The sequence below is a fragment of the Manis javanica genome, chromosome 15 (genome assembly GCF_040802235.1).
Source record: "Manis javanica isolate MJ-LG chromosome 15, MJ_LKY, whole genome shotgun sequence".
Classification (NCBI taxonomy): domain Eukaryota; kingdom Metazoa; phylum Chordata; class Mammalia; order Pholidota; family Manidae; genus Manis; species Manis javanica.
The window spans coordinates 30992758-31011054 of NC_133170.1; the positions used below are offsets into that span (position 1 = coordinate 30992758).

The 18297-nt window shown below is 37.5% G+C and overlaps 1 protein-coding gene across 17 annotated transcripts in view; it reads left to right on the forward strand.

The window, feature by feature from the left end:
• ERC1 (ELKS/RAB6-interacting/CAST family member 1) overlaps positions 1-18297 on the forward strand; it is a 724558-nt gene that overhangs the window by 241906 nt on the left and 464355 nt on the right. For all 17 annotated transcript variants that reach the window (XM_073222497.1, XM_073222500.1, XM_073222503.1 and 14 more), the window contains 3 exons: positions 7560-7697; positions 8934-9074; positions 10010-10150. In XM_073222497.1, coding sequence (XP_073078598.1) covers positions 7560-7697; positions 8934-9074; positions 10010-10150 — 420 coding nt within the window. The remainder of the gene's footprint in view (positions 1-7559; positions 7698-8933; positions 9075-10009; positions 10151-18297) is intronic.

Sequence of the window (18297 nt, forward strand, 5' to 3'; positions counted from 1 at the left end):
CAGCCCTTTGTGATCAGAGTAGTTGCCTCTGCTGTGATCGTTATGGCGGTGCTGCCCCTCTGCCTCCCCTGCAGTGACAGTCGGTGGTGCTCAGCTAATGGTGTAGGCAGGGTGATTATGAGGCTCTGGCAGAGGCTGGGCATTTATGTTGTAATTGAAAGCCATGTAAAACAAACCAGCTTATTGTAATATTAACTCTAGAGGAGACTGATTATTTTCTCCTGCTTCATTTTTCTCCATAGATCTTATTGCCATCCTACATACAATAATATTTATATTATTATATATTATATATATAATATATAATAATATTTATTTCACTCATGCATTCATTGCGTATCATATTACAGTGTAGGCTCCTTGATCATAGTGGCTTTCATCTGTTTTGATGACTTCTATGTCCTCAACACCTAGAAAAGTGCCTGGCACAGAGCAGGAGCACAGATACGTGTTGAATAAATTAATGAAGTTTAGTGAATTAGTAAGTTCTATAATGATTGCTTTATTATTATCCTTTAGTTTATTAAAAATATGCCTTTATATTTCCTACACATTTTTGCTTAACATTTTTCATTATTTGTAGTTGACTCTCCCCAGTGATTCTGTGCTATTTGTACAATGTTTCTCAAACCCATCCTCTTTTCCATCCCTCTTTGCTTGTTTAGTCTCCAGAATCTTTTACCTGGACTGGTGAGATCTCCTATTGTTTTCTGTGTCTCTGTAAATTTCTTCTCCTCAGCAACCAGAATTATCTATCTAAAATAATAGAATGGAGTAAACCATTTATTTGCTTAAAAATCTCTTATGGTTTCTATCTTAGAAGAAATTTTGTGCTCTTTCGGATGGCATACAAGCCATGTATTCAGCTACATAATGGAGTTCTGTTACCATCTTATAATAAAAGTGGGTCTATTCTTTTTTTTATTACTAGTGCTTGGCATATAATAGTTCAGTAAATACTTTTTTGAGTAATTAGTTGCATATAAATGTGTAGGGAGAATGAGTAGTACAATAAGAGATTGTGTTGCAAATGCTTGCTGTTACATAAAAGGTAACATAAAAATCTAACAACAGCACCAAAGAACAATTTTTCCCATATGAAGGGGATTTTGTCTTTCTTACTGCCTGGATGTTACCTTCTCTTTTCTTTCTCATTCTTTGTGGCAGATACTCTCATCATGGTGGCATTTATTCATCATTTTGGAAGTAATTTGTTTCTCATGGCTTTCTATACTTCCTTTCTCCAGCCTCATTCCTGTGTGACATGTCTCTCCTTAGCTACTTATTTCTTTTTTTTTTTAGTTTTATTTTGGTATCATTAATCTATAATTACATGAAGAACATTATGTTTACTAGGCTCCCCCTTCACCAAGTCACCTCCACATACTAGTTCACAGTCATTGTCCATCAACATAGTAAGATGGTGTAAAATCACTACTTGTCTTCTCTGTGTTGCACAGCCCTCCCTGTGCCCCCCCCCCACTATACATGTTAATCATAATGCCCCCTTTATTTTTTTCCTGCCCTTATCACTCCCTTCCCACCCATCCTCCCCAGTCCCTTTCCATTTGGTAACTTTTAGTCCATTCTTGGGTTCTGTGCTTCTGCTGCTGTTTTGTTCCTTCAGTTTTCTTTTGTTCTTATACTCTGCATATGAGTGATATCATTTGGTACTTGTCTTTCTCTGCCTGGCTTATTTCACTGAGCATAATACCCTCTAGCTCCATCCATGTTGTTGCAAATGGTAGGATCTGTTTTTTTCTTATAGCTGAGTAATATTCCATTGTGTATATTTACCACATCTTCTTTATCCATTCATCTACTGATGGACATTTAGGTTGCTTCCATATAAGGCTATTGTAAATAGTGCTGTGATAAACATAGGGGTGCATCTGTCTTTTTGAAACTGGAGTGCTGCATTCTTAGGGTAAATTCCTAGAAGTGGAATTCCTGGGTTAAATGGTATTTCTATTTTGAGCATTTTGAGGAACCTCCATACTGCTTTCCACAATGGCTGAACTAATTTACATTCCCACCAGCAGTGTAGGAGGGTACCCCTTTCTCCACAACCTTGCCAACATTTGTTGTTGTTTGTCTTTTGGATGGTAGCCATCCTTACTGGTGTGAGATGATATCTCATTGTGGTTTTAATTTGCATTTCTCTGATGACAAGCGATGTGGAGCATCTTTTCATGTGTCTGTTGGCCATATGAATTTCTTCTTTAAAGAACTGTCTATTCAGCTCCTCTGCCCATTTTTTAATTGCATTATTTGCTTTTTGTTTGTTGAGGTGTGTGAGCTCTTTATATATTTTGGAGGTCAGCCCTTTATCGGATCTGTCACTTATGAATATATTCTCCCATACTGTAGGATACCTTTTTGTTCTATTGATGGTGTCCTTTGCTGAACAGAAGCTTTTAGCTTGATATAGTCCCATTTGTTCATTTTTGCCTTGGTTTCCCTTGCCTGGGGAGATATGTTCATGAAGAAGTCACTCATGTTTATGTCCATGAGATTTTTACCTATGTTTTTTTCTAAGAGTTTTATGGTTTCATGACTTATATTCAGGTCTTTGATCCATTTTGAATTTACTTTTGTGTATGGGGTTAGACAGTGATCCAGTTTCATTCTCTTACATGTAGCTGTCCAGTTTTGCCAGCACCATCTGCTGAAGAGACTGTCATTTCCCCATTGTATGTCCATGGCTCCTTTATCAAATATTAGTTGACCATATATGTTTGGGTTAATATTTGGAGTCTCTATTCTGTTCCATTGGTCTGTGGCTCTGTTCTTGTGCCAGTACCAAATTGTCTTGATTACTGTGGCTTTGTAGTAGAGCTTGAAGTTGGGGAGTGAGATGCCTCCCACTTTATTCTTCCTTCTCAGGATTGCATTGGCTATTCGGGGTCATTGGTGTTTCCATATGAATTTTTGAACTATTTGTTCTAGTTCATTGAAGAATGCTGTTGGTAGTTTGATAGGGATTGCATCGAATCTGTATATTGCTTTGGGCAGGATGGCCATTTGACGATATTAATTCTTCCTAGCCAGGAGCATGGGATGAGTTTCCATTTCTTAGTGACCTCTTTAATTTCTCTTAAGAGTGTCTTATAGTTTTCAGGGTATAGGTCTTTCACTTCCTTGGTTAAGTTTATTCCTAGGTATTTTATTCTTTTTGATGCTATTTTGAATGGAATTGTCTTCCTGATTTCTCTTTCTATTAGTTTATTGTTACTGTATAGGAAAGCCACAGATTTCTGTGTGTTAATTTTGTGTCCTGCAACTTTACTGAATTCCGATATTAGCTCTAGTAGTTTTGGAGTGGAGTCTTTAGGGTTTTTTATGTACAATATAATGTCATCTGTACATAATGACAGTTTAACTTCTTCTTTACCAATCTGGATTCCTTGTATTTCTTTCTTTTGTCTAATTGCTGTGGCTAGGACCTCCAGTACTATGTTGAATAACAGTGGGGAGAGTGGGCGTCCCTGTCTTGTTCCCGATCAGAGGAAAAGCTTTCAGCTTCTTGCTGTTCAGTATGATGTTGGCTGTGGGTTTATCATATATGGCCTTTATTATGTTGAGGTACTTGCCCTCTGTACCCATTTTGTTGAGAGTTTTTATCATGAATGGATGTTGAATTTTGTCAAATGGTTTTTCAGCATCTATGGAGATGATCATATGGTTTTTGTCTTTCTTTTTGTTGATGTGGTGGGTGATGTTGATGGATTTTCGAATATTGTACCATCCTTGCATCCCTGGGATGAATGCCACTTGGTCATGGTGCATGATCCTTTTGATGTATTTTTGAATTCGGTTTGCTAATATTTTGTTGAGTATTTTTGCATCTACGTTCATGAGGGATATTGGTCTGTAATTTTCTTTTTTGGTGGGATCTTTGCCTGGTTTTGGTATTAGGGTGAAGTTGGCTTCATAGAATGAGTTTGGGAGTATTCCGTCCTCTTCTATTTTTTGGAAAACTTTAAGGAGAATGGGTATTATATCTTCTCTGTATGTCTGATAAAATTCCAAAGAAATCCATCTGGCCCGGGGGTTTTGTTCTTTGGTAGATTTTGATTACTGCTTCAGTTTTGTTGCTGTTAATTGGTTTGTTTAGATTTTCTGTTTCTTTCTGGGTCAGTCTTGGAAGGTTGTATTTTTCTAGGAAGTTGTCCATTTCTCCTAGGTTTCCCAGCTTGTTTGCATATAGGTTTTCATAGTACTCTCTAATAATTCTTTGTATTTCTGTGGGGTCCGCCCTGACTTTTCCTTTCTTGTTTCTGTTTCTGTTGATGTGTGTTGACTCTCTTTTCCTCTTAATAAGTCTGGGTAGAGGCTTATCTATTTTGTTTATTTTCTTGAAGAACCAGCTCTTGGTTTCATTGAGTTTTGCTATTTTATTCTTCTCAATTTTGTTTATTTCTTCTCTGATCTTTATTCTGTCCCTCCTTCTGCTGACCTTAGGCCTCATTTGTTCTTCTTTTTCCAATTTCGATAATTGTGACATTAGACCATTCATTTGGGATTGTTCTTCCTTCTTTAAATATGCCTGGATTGCTATATACTTTCTTCTTAAGACTGGTTTCGCAGCGTCCCACAGAAGTTGGGCTTTGTGTTGTTGTTGTCATTTATTTCCATATATTGCTGGATCTCCATTTTAATTGGGTCGTTGATACATTGACTATTTAGAAGCGTGTTGTTAAGCCTCCATGTGTTTGTGAGCCTTTTTGCTTTCTTGGTACAATTTATTTCTAGTTTTATACCTTTGTGGTCTGAAAAGTTGGTTGGTACGATTTCAATCTTTTGGAATTTACTGAGGCGCTTTTTGTGGCCTAGTATGTGGTCTATTCTGGAGAATGTTCCATGTGCACTTGAGAAAATGTGTATCCTGTTGCTTTTGGATGTAGAGTTCTGTAGATGTCTATTAGGTCCATCTGTTCTAGTGTGTTGTTCAGTGCCTGTGTGTCTTTACTTATTTTCTGTCTGGTGGATCTGTCTTTTGGAGTGCGTGGTGTGTTGAAGTCTCCCAAAATGAATGCATTGCATTCTATTTCCTCCTTTAATTCTGTTAGTATTTGTTTCACATATGTTGGTGCTCCTGTATTGGGTGCATATATATTTAGAATGGTTATATCCTCTTTTTGGACTGAGCCCTTTATCATTATGTGATGTCCTTTATCTTTTGTTACTTTCTTTATTTTGAAGTCTATTTTGTCTGATACTAGTATTGCAACACCTAGTTTTTTCTCTCTGTTGTTTGCATGGAATATCTTTTTCCATCTCTTGACTTTAAGTCTGTGCATGTCTTTGGGTTTGAGGTGAGTCTCTTGTAAGCAGCATATGGATGGGTTTTGCTTTTTTATCCATTCTATTACTCTGTGTCTTTTGATTGGTGCATTCAGTCCATTTACATTTAGGGTGATTATTGAAAGGTATGTACTTATTGCCATTGCAGGCTTTAAGTTTGTGGTTACCAAAGGTTCATGGTTAGCTTCTTTACTATCTTACTGTCTAACTTAACTCGCTTATTGAGCTATTATAAACACGGTTTGATGATTCTTTATTTCTCTCCCTTCTTATTCCTCCTCGTCTCTTCTTCATATGTTGGGTATTTTGTTCTGTGCTCTTTTTAGGAGTGCTCTCATCTAGAGCAGTCCCTATAAAGGTGGTTTGTGGGAGGCAAATTCCCTCAACTTTTGCTTGTCTGGGAATTGTTTAATCCCGCCATCATATTTAAATGATAGTCGTGCTGGATACAGTATCCTTGTGTCAAGGCCCTTCTGTTTCATTGCATTAAGTATTTCATGCCATTCTCTTCTGGCCTGTAAGGTTTCTGTTGAGAAGTCTGATGATAGCCTGATTGGTTTTCCTTTGTAGGTGACCTTTTTTTTCTCCATGGCTGCCTTTAATACTTTGTCCTTGTCTTTGATCTTTGCCATTTTAATTATTGTGTGTCTTGGTGTTGCCCTTCTTGGATCCCTTGTCATGGGAGTTCTGTGTACCTCTGTAGTCTTAGAGGCCATTTCCTCCCGTTGTTTGGGGAAGTTTTCAGCAATTATTTCTTCAAAGACACTTTCTATCCCTTTTTCTCTCTCTTCTTCTTCTGGTACCCCTATAATGCCGATATTGTTCCTTTCAATTGGTCACACAGTTCTCTTAAAATTCTTTCATTCCTGGAGATCCTTTTATCTCTCTCTGCATCAGCTTCTCTGCATTCCTGTTCTTTCTTTTCTAGTCCATTAATGGTCTCTTGCATCTCATCCATTCTGCTTTGAAGTCCTTCCAGGGATTGTTTTATTTCTGTATTCTCCCTCCTTAGTACTTGCATATTTCTGTGCAAGTCCATCAGCATGGTTATGACTTTTGTTTTGAATTCTTTTTCAGGAAGATTGGTTAAATCTATCTCCCCAGGTTCCTTCTCAGGGGGAAGATGTAGAAGATGTCGAAGCTCTCTGGGTTAATCTTGTCTGGATCAATTTTTTTTGCCTTTTAATGTTGATAGGTGCAGTGGTATGCTATTGACTCATCTGTCAGCTGGAAGAGTCAAGACTCTCTACTTGCTCATGGCCTTTCTTTACTGCGACAACTGCGACCCCTAGTGGCTTGTGTTGGGCAATTGCGTGTAGATTGGTTCTCTGTATCTTGCCCTGCGTGTATGGAGGAAGCTCCCTTGCGGTGGGTGTGGCCAGCCTCAGGCTGCTGCTCTGCTATGGCGGGGCCCCGGAGACATAATGGACCGGCTGTTGGGCTGTTTACCTCCTTGAGGGGTCTCAGAGCTGTTGCCCAGGGGGTTAGTGCGCCTGGAGTTTCCTGTAATTTCAGCTGCTGGACTGTGACCCAGGATGCTTCCGTCCAGCTGTGGGGTCCCTGTCCCTTTAAAACTTTCAAAAAGCACTCGCTTTTCTTTGTCCCAGGGGTGCTGGCTGCGGGACCCGCTCACAGGTCTTATTGTCCTGCTTCCCTAGTTTCCAGCACTCCACGTGTGCACTGTGTGTCTGTACTCTGGTGCGGATGGCTAAGGCTGGGTGTTAAGCAGTCCTGGGCTCCCTCTCCCTCCCCGCTCTGACTCCTCTCCTCCCACCGGGAGCTGGGGTAAGGGGCCTTGGGTCCCCCCGGGCTGCGGCTTGTATCTTACCCCTTTCCCCAGGTGCTGGGTTCTTGTAGGTGTGGATGTAGTCTGGCTGTTGTCCTATGTCTTCTGGTCTCTCTTTTAGGGATAGTTGTATTTGTTGTATTTTCAAAAATATGTATGTTTTTGTGAGGAGATTCCCACTGTCCTACTCACACCGCCATCTTGGCTGCACCCCTCGCTACTTATTTCTTTATAGGTTTATGTATATGTGTGTATGACATACCCATCTGTGTGTCTTTTCTCTGATCTGGCATAAATTCTGGGTTTGAAGTTTTGCATGCAATTCTGAAACACTTAGGATTCAATTATTTCTTCAGAATATACACACAGTACTAATCCACCTGTTTCCAACTCAACATGATTTTTTTCTTGTGAAAGTTTTTATTTCTTTTAATTTCCTTTTTACTCCTTAATTGTATACACTCAGATTGAAAATCTTCAAGAGCAACTTAGAGATAAGGAAAAACAGATGAGCAGTTTGAAAGAACGAGTCAAATCCCTGCAGGCCGATACCACCAACACTGATACTGCCTTGACAACTTTGGAGGAAGCCCTCGCAGAGAAAGTGAGTGGCGCGGCCAGGCTCGCCATGTATACCTGCTCTCTTCTGAATCTATAGTTTCCTCTATTTATGAGACTTGGGTCTAGAACACAGAAGAAATCCCTTTTGGTAAAAGGGAAAAGAGCTGTCTGTACTGTTGCTGACATGCATAGTATAAGGGGAAAGAAAATCCATTTCATTTTTACCTGTTTAAGCATCTGGTACTAGATAAGATGGATTGCACACTAGTGGGCAATAGCTGAAATTTCAAAAGAATAAAGCCATGTGTTCCCCATTTATCATCTTCTGATGGTAAAGGAGAAGTTCTTTTTATTTATACGGTCAAGTAGAATTTGGGGTTGTAGGAATATCAGACATTGACCATCACAAGGCAGTGTATAATTAGCTCTCCTTTACTATACCACATTGGTACCTAATATGTCCATGGATTTTAGTTATTTATACAGTGTACTTGCTGGTTTTCTGATCTTGGCCTTGCTACTTCATTTTGTCTTTATGGACAAACCTAGTTTTTCAGAAATGGTTGACTAAATAAAGAAGTGGCCCAACATGTCAAGTGTTAATGTCTTGGAAGGAGGTTTAAGAAGTCTTGGTAGGGTATTTTAATTGGATTTTTTTTTTTAATGGAATAGGTTCACTGTTCCTTAAGCCTCTTGGATGCAGAATGCTTCAGACTAACTGGCAGAGATCAAGGCTTGATCCTGAATATATTCAGAAATAGTACCCAGAAATGTACCTAAATTGCTTTAAGTTTTAAACTTCCTGAGTATCTGTTGAGAGATAAAAATTTTAATGGTTTCTCTTTTCTCTTTATGCATTAAGCTCAGCATATTATAATCTCCCCAATGTTCCCTTTTTAGGTGTGTGAATTATGAGTTATTTCTATTGACTTGTAGGAAATGTAAATTACAGATAAGGGAAAAATATTTGTTACTTACTGTCCTTAAGGTTCCTTGGAAATTGAATAAATGGGATTATTCCAAAATCATGCTTTCTGGCTACCTAACAGTAGTAGAGATGATAGGAAAGAGACCTAGGGGGAACAGAAGAACAAAGCCAGATCTTTGTTATAGGAAAATATGTAGGAAAGGTGAATTCTTTAAAAAGTAAATTAACATCTAATAACCATCTTTTGAATAGAGGATAGAACTGTCAAATTTACACCTAAAGGCTGAACTGCAGTCATAGAATATGCGTATGAAAGGGATTGCCTCATGTACCGATGTGCTCTTTTATCAGGAGCGGACCATTGAACGCTTAAAGGAGCAGCGGGACAGAGATGAGCGAGAGAAGCAAGAAGAAATTGATAACTACAAAAAAGATCTTAAAGACTTGAAAGAAAAAGTCAGCCTGTTGCAAGGCGACCTCTCTGAGAAAGAGGTTAAGATCACCCAAATAGAATTACTTGGTTTGCTTTGTCTGTGCATTGCGTGTATAATGTTGGTGTTAATGTAATGCGTATGCAAAAATACTTGATGGAAGATGTCCCTGATATTCTTTCAGCAGGCCTTTTGGGAGATATTATGGGATGTTTCAGAATATTTGCAGAGACATAGTAGATTGGATCATTAATTTCCTGTCTTACCTCTTTCAGTGTGTTATGAGTTGGTTTTTTACTTATTAATGATCTTTTTATAGTTCTAGAATAATTGAAGCCCTGTTACATTTAGAGAAAAGGGGAAAGGAATATGCAAATTATGGACAATTAATTTACAACTCAAGGTGCTCTTTAACTGCACCTCAACATTGGCAGAGATCTTAAATGATTGCTGACCAATTAGATGAGTTAACATACTTGGTCATGCTTTTGGAGAATCTTGTTAATGTGACCTAAGTAGCAAAAATGCCTAAAGTGATCAGGTAATATGTATGAACTTTAGGGACATTCTCCGGATTTTTTTCTAGTATTTTTAGGAAAACATGGAAATTTAAATTCCTAGCAAAATTTTTCTTCTAAAATTGAAAAATACTTAATATTTCACACTAGTGTAGCTACTAAGTTTGACTACTTACATTCACAAAGCTTGATGTACATCTCATTTATTTTGTGGGAATTTCTGCATTTCACTTATTTTGATAGAAATCTTTAAATCACTATTCAATTGGTATTTCTTTGGAATTTACCTTACTTTAGTTAGGACTTGAAAGCTCAAGCTAATAATGTCTATATATCGTGAAATTTCTTGAAATGGAAAATATGTCAGTGCATGGTAATGGAAAGAAAGTACAAGGCACCAGGATAATAAAGTAAAAACTCTAAATCTCCATTTTGAGGATTGTCAGTATTTATTGTAGATGCTTGTTGCTTCTTTCAGGCTTCACTCTTGGACCTGAAAGAGCATGCTTCTTCCCTGGCTTCCTCAGGACTGAAAAAGGACTCCCGGCTCAAGACCCTTGAGATTGCTTTGGAGCAGAAGAAGGAGGAGTGTGTGAAAATGGAATCACAATTGAAAAAGGTTAAAGAAACTTCCATTTTTTTTTGTTTTGCTCTAAACAACAGTAGAAAACTTTACAGCGTTCATATGGAATAATTTACCAGTTGAAAAATAATCCCTGAATGCTCAAAATACTATTTATACCTTGACTGAGTGTCTTAGCATTCTTATCCCATTTTGTTTTACTACTGAGAAACTCTTAGACAATTGGCAGGTCAGAAGATTAAAATATGCTGCTCCCCTAAGACCACAGTGTAAAATTCCCAGTTATCTGATCTTTTTCTTCTGTTGGCATCAGGCTTCCTAGAAGGAAATAATTTAACAGTGATAGTCACCCAGACTGGTGAATATTAGTATATGGTGCAGATATTTATTATCTGTTCCTTTGATTTGTATCTCTCTAATAATTATATATGTGACAGTTTATAGTTTTCAAAGCACCTTCATATTTGTAATCTCTGAGCTATCAACTCTCTGAGAATTGGAACTGAGACTTTTGAGCAGTTATGTTAACTGGGTCCAGTTTGTATGATTACTAAAGAAAAAGGGGTACAGTCTTGTCTGGAGATTTCAGTTTTGTTCTTTTTCCATATATTGTGTGTATTCAACATGATACCCTCATAATGAATCTTCATTTAGTGTAGGCTAAAAGTAAAGTCATTCTTAAACTAAGGAAAGGAAGAAAATCTGTATCTTAGACTTAGTTTTGAATATGTAGGAAAATATATTTTTTTTGAGATTAAGGCTTCTAGTTACAACTAATTCAGATTTGATGGCTGACTTTTTTTCCCCTTACTGAAAAAGGAGGTAGTTTTCTATTTAATACCTGGCTATGAAAGGTGTAGCTGTCAGATGTATTTAGGGTTATAAAACTGAGCAGTAACTATCAAGAATAATGCTGTTCATTAATATTCTAAACTCCTCTGTTTATGACAATCTCCATTTTCTTTCTATTTGTTTATTTTTAATCTCCTTGTTGTCATGGTACCTCTGTAGCTGGTTATTTATTTGGTCTCTTGTATTTTAGGCTTTATATTCAAGTACATGAGCAAAAATAAGGTTATTTGGCAGAGAAGATTGATGGCTTTCCCCTACTTTGATTTATTTCCTGTTTTACTTACTACACATGGCCATTTTTCTTTTTGTATTTTCCCTTGTTTGATTCTGGATAGTTGTTCCTTTTCCTAATGTTTTCCTTTTGTATTGCTTCCACCATGCACAACTCCAAGAAGGAGTTACTGTAGTTTTCTATTTGTTTCATTTATTCTTCATTTCTTTTTTCCCCTTTTTCTGCCTTCTCTTGTTTTAATTGAGCATTTTATATGATTCCATTACTTTCTTCTCTTAGCATATCAGTTATATTTCTTAAAGTTTTTAAACACCCTAGAGTTTGCAATATACATTTTGACTCTTCTCCCAGCCTTACTGACATATAATTGACAAATAAAACCTATATATAAAGTGTACAATATGATGATTTGATGTATGTATACATTGTGAAATGATTACTACAGTCAAGCTAATTGACATGTGCTTATCACCTTACATAGTTATCATTTCTTTCTTTGTGGTGAGAACACTTTTTTAGATCTGCTGTCTTGGCAAATTTCAAGTGTACAGTACAGTATTACTAGCTGTAATCACTATCCTGCATTAGATCTCCAGAACTTGCATCATCTCATAACTGAAAAGCTTGTACCCTTTGATCAACACTTCCCGATTTCTACCCTCCCAGCCCTTGGCATCCAGCATTCATCCATGTTGTCACAAAGGGTAGAATTTCCTTCTTTTTTCATGGCTGAATACTATTCCATTGTGTTACATATACAACATTCTCTTAATCTGTTGATGGACACTTAAGATGGTCTCATGTCTTGGCTATTGTGAATAATGCTGTAATGAACATCAGTATGCAGATACCTCTTTGACATACTGATTTCATTTCCTTTGAATACATATTCAGGAGTGGGACTGCTGGATCATATAGTAGTTCTGGTCTTCATTTTTAGAAGAGCCTTCTTACTGTTTCTAAAATGGCCATGTCCATTTGCATTCCCACCAGCATTAAACAGGGGTTACCTTTTCTCCACACCCTTCTGAAACTTACCTCTTGTCTTTTTGATAATGGCTATCCTACCTGGTATGAGGTGATTGTAGTTTTGATTTACATTCCCCTGGTGATTAGTGATGCCAAACACCTTTTCATGTATCTGTTGGCCATTTGTGTGTCTTCTTTGGAAAAATGTCTATACAGGTCCTCTGCCAATTTTTTGATCAGATTATTTGCTTTTCTTGCTCTTCAGTTAATGAATTCCTTACAGATTTTGGATAATCAACCCATATCAGCTATATGGTTTGTGAATATTTTCTCCCATTCTGTAGGTTTCCTTTTTAATTTGATGGTTTTCATTGCTGTTTAGAAGCTTTTTAGTTTGATGTGGTCCCATTTGCTCATTTTTCCTTTTGTTGCCTGTGCTTTTGTTGTCATATCCAAAAAATAATACAACATACATTTTTAACTAATCAAAGTCCACCTTCAAATAATGAGATCCCACTTTATGTACAGTGTGGGGGTACCAAATAACAAAGTATTCCCAATTCCTTCCATCCTTCTCTGGTGACATTGTTACCATTCATTTTGTTTATTCATATGCTGTAATCACCCCATATGTTAAGTTGGTACTTTTTAATACAGCAAGAATAAGAATAATAAAAAATGTAATTTTTGCTTCATTTATTCCATCTTTAATTCCTTTTTCCTTTATGTATATGGGAGTTTTGACCTGTATCAGTGCACTTCTCCCTGAAGAACTTCTTTTAATATGTCTTGCAGGTAAGTTTCTGGTCTGTGAATTTCTCAGGTTTTGTTTGCCTGAGAAAGTCTTTTTTCCTTTACTTTTGAAGGATAGTAACACTAGATAGAGATTGTAGGTTGGTGGATGTTTTCCTCTAAGATTTTAAATATTTTACTCTGCTATCTTCTTGCTCATTTTATTTCTGATGAGAAGTTCACTGAAGTTCTTAACATTATTGCTCCATAGCTAAAGGTGTTTTTTCCATCTGATTTTTTTAAGCTCTTCTTTTTGTCTTTTTATTTAATATGATGGCCTGTGTATAGATTTTTAGTCTTTATTTTGCCTGGTGTTCTGAGCTTCCTGATTTGGTGTCCACCATAAATTTTGTAAAGTTCTTAATAACTATTATTACTTAAAATACTTCTCCCTTCTTTTCCTTCTGGTATTCTAATTATAGTTGACTCTTGAACAATACAGGTTTGAACTCCATGGGACCACTTATACGTGTATTTTTTTCAATACATGTATTGGAAAATATTTTGGAGATTTTTGACAATTTGAAAAACATTTTCCTTCCTCCAGCTTATTTTATTGTAAGAATACAGTATGTACAAAATATGTGTTAATAGACTTCATATTATCAGTAAGGCTTCTAGTCAACAGTAGGCTTTAGGAGTAAGTTTTTGGGAAGTCAAAAAGTTATGCATGGACTTTTGATTGCACAGGGGCATTGGCACCCTTTACCTCAGCATTGTTCAGGGCTCAGCTGTTCATGTATGTTGTACCTTTTGGAATTGCCCCAAAGTTCTTGGGTGTTCTGTACATTAAAAAAGTTTCTTTCCTCCTGTCATTTCAGTTTGGGAAGTTTCTATTTACCTGTCTTCAAACTTACTGATTCTTTAGCCATGTCCAGTCTACTGATGAGCACACCAAAGGCAGTAATTTCTCTTTTGTGTTTTTTTTTTTTTTTTTTTTGAGAGGGCGTCTCTCATATTTATTGATCAAATGGTTGTTAACAACAATAAAATTCTGTATAGGGGACTCAATGCACAATCATTAATCCACTCCAAACCTAATTCTCAACAGTCTCCAATCTTCTGAAACATAACAAACAAGTTCTTACATGGTGAACAAATTCTTACATAGTGAATAAGTTCTTACATGGTGAACAGTACAAGGGCAGTCATCACAGAAACTTTCGATTTTGATCACGCATTATGAACTACAGACAATCAGGTCAAATATGAATATTCGTTTGATTTTTATACTTGATTTATATGTGAATCCCACATTTCTCCCTTATTATTATTATTATTATTACTTTTATTTTTTATTTTTTATTTTTTTATTTTTATTTTGTTTTTTTTTTTTTTTGAGAGGGCATCTCTCATATTTATTGATCAAATGGTTGTTAACAACAATAAAATTCAGTATAGGGGGGTCAACGCTCAATGTACAATCATTAATTCATCTCAAGCCTAATTCTCATCAGTCTCCAATCTTCTGAAGCATAACGAACAAGTTCTTACATGGTGAACGAATTCTTACATAGTGAATAAATTCTTACATGGTGAACAGTACAAGGGCATTCATCACAGAAACTATCGGTTTTGATCATGCATTATGACCTATAAACAATCAGGTCAAATATGAATATTCGTTTGATTTTTGTACTTGATTTATATGTTGATCCCACATTTCTCCCTTTATTATTATTATTTTTATTTTTAATAAAATGCTGAAGTGGTAGGTAGATGCAAGATAAAGGTAGAAAACATAGTTTAGTGCTGTAAGAGGGCAAATGTAGATGATCAGATGATCAGGTGTGTGCCTATGGACTAAGTATTAATCCAGGCTAGACGAGGGCAGCAAGACATCCACGGATGCAGAAGATTTCTCTCAAAGCAGGGGGGGTGAGGTTCTAAGCCTCACCTCTGTTGATCCCCAAATTCTCACCTGATGGCCCCCCTGCGACTGTGCCTGTCTTAGGTTGTTCCTCCCTTGAGGAATCTTACCCATCTCTGGCTAACCAGTCATCTTCTGGGGCCATACAGGGAAATGTAAAGTTGGTAAGTGAGAGAGAAGCCATATTGTTTGCAAAGGTTAGCTTTTTACTTCTTTGCAGATTTATGCCCTGTGGCTTCTATGCTCAGCACTTGTCTCGAGATATCTTTACCACCTGGAGGATACTCGGTAAATTCGATATGAGGCACGAATTCTATTTAAGGGTTGTAATTAGGAAGGAAGAAGAAAAGCTATAGATGTAGCATATGAAGGAAACATGGGAGGATTGATTATTTCTTTGACATATCTTCCTGCATAGTACCTTACGTATGTATAGGTTTTAAACTACTAACTAATTTGCACACACATATTAACATAATAGGAATATGGTGACATAAACAAAGCAAATCTATAATTACCATCCATCTACAGTGAAGCCAAGAAAACCATTTGGCACCCTAGGCATTTGTGAAAATTTATCTATGATATGATGGATATTGTTCAACTGTACTTGAACCATCAGACAAATTAAAGCAGCCAATTTCTGGGATCTGTTCACATCCCATATGTTCTTTTAACCGTAGATAGTCTATAGTCATAAGATTTTGGAGTGCTACAACTTGCACCCCTCCCAACTCCTGGTTGAGTTCCAACGGTACAGATCCGGTCAAATTCGTTGTCTCACTGTATGCACATGCCGGCCTAGACCTCTCCCTCCTCATTCCTATGGCAAGTCCAGGAGACGGTGGGCTGGATGCAGCCACAACCGCAGCATCGTCCGGATCCCTGTGGAGGCTTTTTGATGATCATCCCCCGGCACAAGTCCTCCAGAGAGTGCTGATGCCGGAAGCTCCTCCTCATATCGTATCTTAGTTCGTTTTCTGGGTATCCAAGCTAGGCCTTCATCTTCTGCATAGAAACAAACAGACCCTTTGCCCACACTTTGCAATGCCCTCTATACCACTGTGCAGAACCCATTGGAGGTCAGCACACAGTAACTGCTTTTTTTTTTTCTTTTAATTAAGAGAAAGGAATATTATCAGAAAAGAGTACCTCCATAGCTGATCATCTGACACCCTTTAATTGATCAACATTAAGGATATTTAAAGCATGCGTTGATCTTTGATTTACCAATAGTTTTATCCTGTAAAGGAGTAATCCCCCTTTCTTTCTTTCTTTCTTTCTTTCTTTCTTTCTTTCTTTCTTTCTTTCTTTCTTTCTTTCTTTCTTTCTTTCTTTCTTTCTTTCTTTCTTCCTTCCTTCCTTCCTTCCTTCCTTCCTTCCTTCCTTCCTTCCTTCCTTCCTTCCTTCCTTCCTTCCTTCCTTCCTTCCTTCCTCCCTCCCTCCCTCCCTCCCTCCCTCCCTCCCTCCCTCCCTCCCTCCCTCCCTCCCTCCCTCCCTTTCTTTCTTTCCTTTCTTTCATTCCTTTCTTTCTTTTTTTTATTTTTTTATTTTTAATCTACACTTACATGAAGAATACTATGTTTACTATGCTCTCCCCTATATCAGGTCCCCCCTAACAACCACATTACGGTTACTGTCCATCAGCTTAGCAAAATGTTGTAGAGTCACTACTTGTCCTCTCTGTGTTGTGCAGCCCACCCTCCCCTTTCTCCCTCCCCCCCATGCATGCTAATCTTAATACCCCCCTTTTTCTTCCCCTCCCTTATCCCTCCCTGCCCACCCATCCTCCCCAGTTCCTTTCCCTTTGGTACCTGTTAGTCCATTTTTGGGTTCTGTAATTCCGCTGCTGTTTTGTTCCTTCAGTTTTTCCTTTGTTCCTATACTCCTCAGATGAGTGAAATCATTTGGTATTTCTCTTTCTCCGCATGGCTTATTTCACTGAGCATAATACTCTCCAGCTCCATCCATGTTGCTGCAAATGGTTGGATTTTTCCACTTCTTATGGCTGAGTAGTATTCCATTGTGTATATGTACCACATCTTCTTTATCCATTCATCTACCGATGGACATTTAGGTTGCTTCCAATTCTTGGCTACTGTAAATAGTGCTGCGATAAACATAGGGGTGCATCTGTCTTTCTCAAACTTGATTGCTGCGTTCTTAGGGTAAATTCCTAGGAGTGGAATTCCTGGGTCAAATGGTAGGTCTGTTTTGAGCATTTTGATGCACCTCCATACTGCTTTCCACAATGGTTGAACTAATTTACATTCCCACCAGCAGTGTAGGAGGGTTCCCCTTTCTCCACAGCCTCGCCAACATTTGTTGTTGTTTGTCTTTTGGATGGCAGCTATCCTTACTGGTGTTAGGTAATACCTCATTGTAGTTTTAATTTGCATTTCTTCTGATATTTAGCGATGTGGAGCATCTTTTCATGTGTCTCTTAGCCATCTGTATTTCTCTTTTAGAGAACTGTCTGTTCAGTTCCTCTGACCATTTTTTAATTGGGTTATTTGTTTTTTGTTTGTTGAGGCGTGTGAGCTCTTTATATATTCTGGACAGCAAGCCTTTATTGGATCTGTCATTTTCAAATATATTCTCCCATACTGTAGGGTTCCTTTTTGTTCTATTGATGGTGTCTTTTGCTGTACAGAAGCTTTTCAGCTTAATGTAGTCCCACTTGCTCATTTTTGCTGTTGTTTTCCTTGCCCGGGGAGATATGTTCAAGAAGAAGTCACTCATGTTTATGTCTAAGAGGTTTTTGCCTATATTTTTTTCCAAGAGTTTAATGGTTTCATGACTTACATTCAGGTCTTTGATCCAGTTTGAGTTTACCTTTGTATATGGGGTTAGACAATAGTCCAGTTTCATTCTCCTACATGTAGCTGTACAGTTTTGCCAGCACCATCTTTTGAAGAGCCTGTCATTTTGCTATTGTATGTCCATGGCTCCTTTATCAAATATTAATTGACCATATATGTTTGGGTTCATTTCTGGGGTCTCTAATCTGTTCCACTGGTCTGTGGCTCTGTTCTTGTGCCAGTACCAAATTGTCTTGATTACTATGGCTTTGTAGTAGAGCTTGAAGTTGGGGAGTGAGATCCCCCCTACTTTATTCTTCTTTTTCAGGATTGCTTTGGCTATTCGGGGTCTTTGGTGTTTCCATATGAATTTTTGAATTATGTGTTCCAATTCATTGAAGAATGTTGCTGGTAATTTGAGAGGGATTGCATCAAATCTGTATATTGCTTTGGGCAGGATGGCCATTTTGACGATATTAATTCTTCCTAGCCATGAGCATGGGATGAGTTTCCATTTATTAGTGTCCCCTTTAATTTCTCTTAAGAGTGACTTGTAGTTTTCAGAGTATAAGTCTTTCACTTCTTTGGTTAGGTTTATTCCTAGGTATTTTATTCTTTTTGATGCAATGGTGAGTGGAATCGTTTTCCTGATTTTTCTTTCTATTGA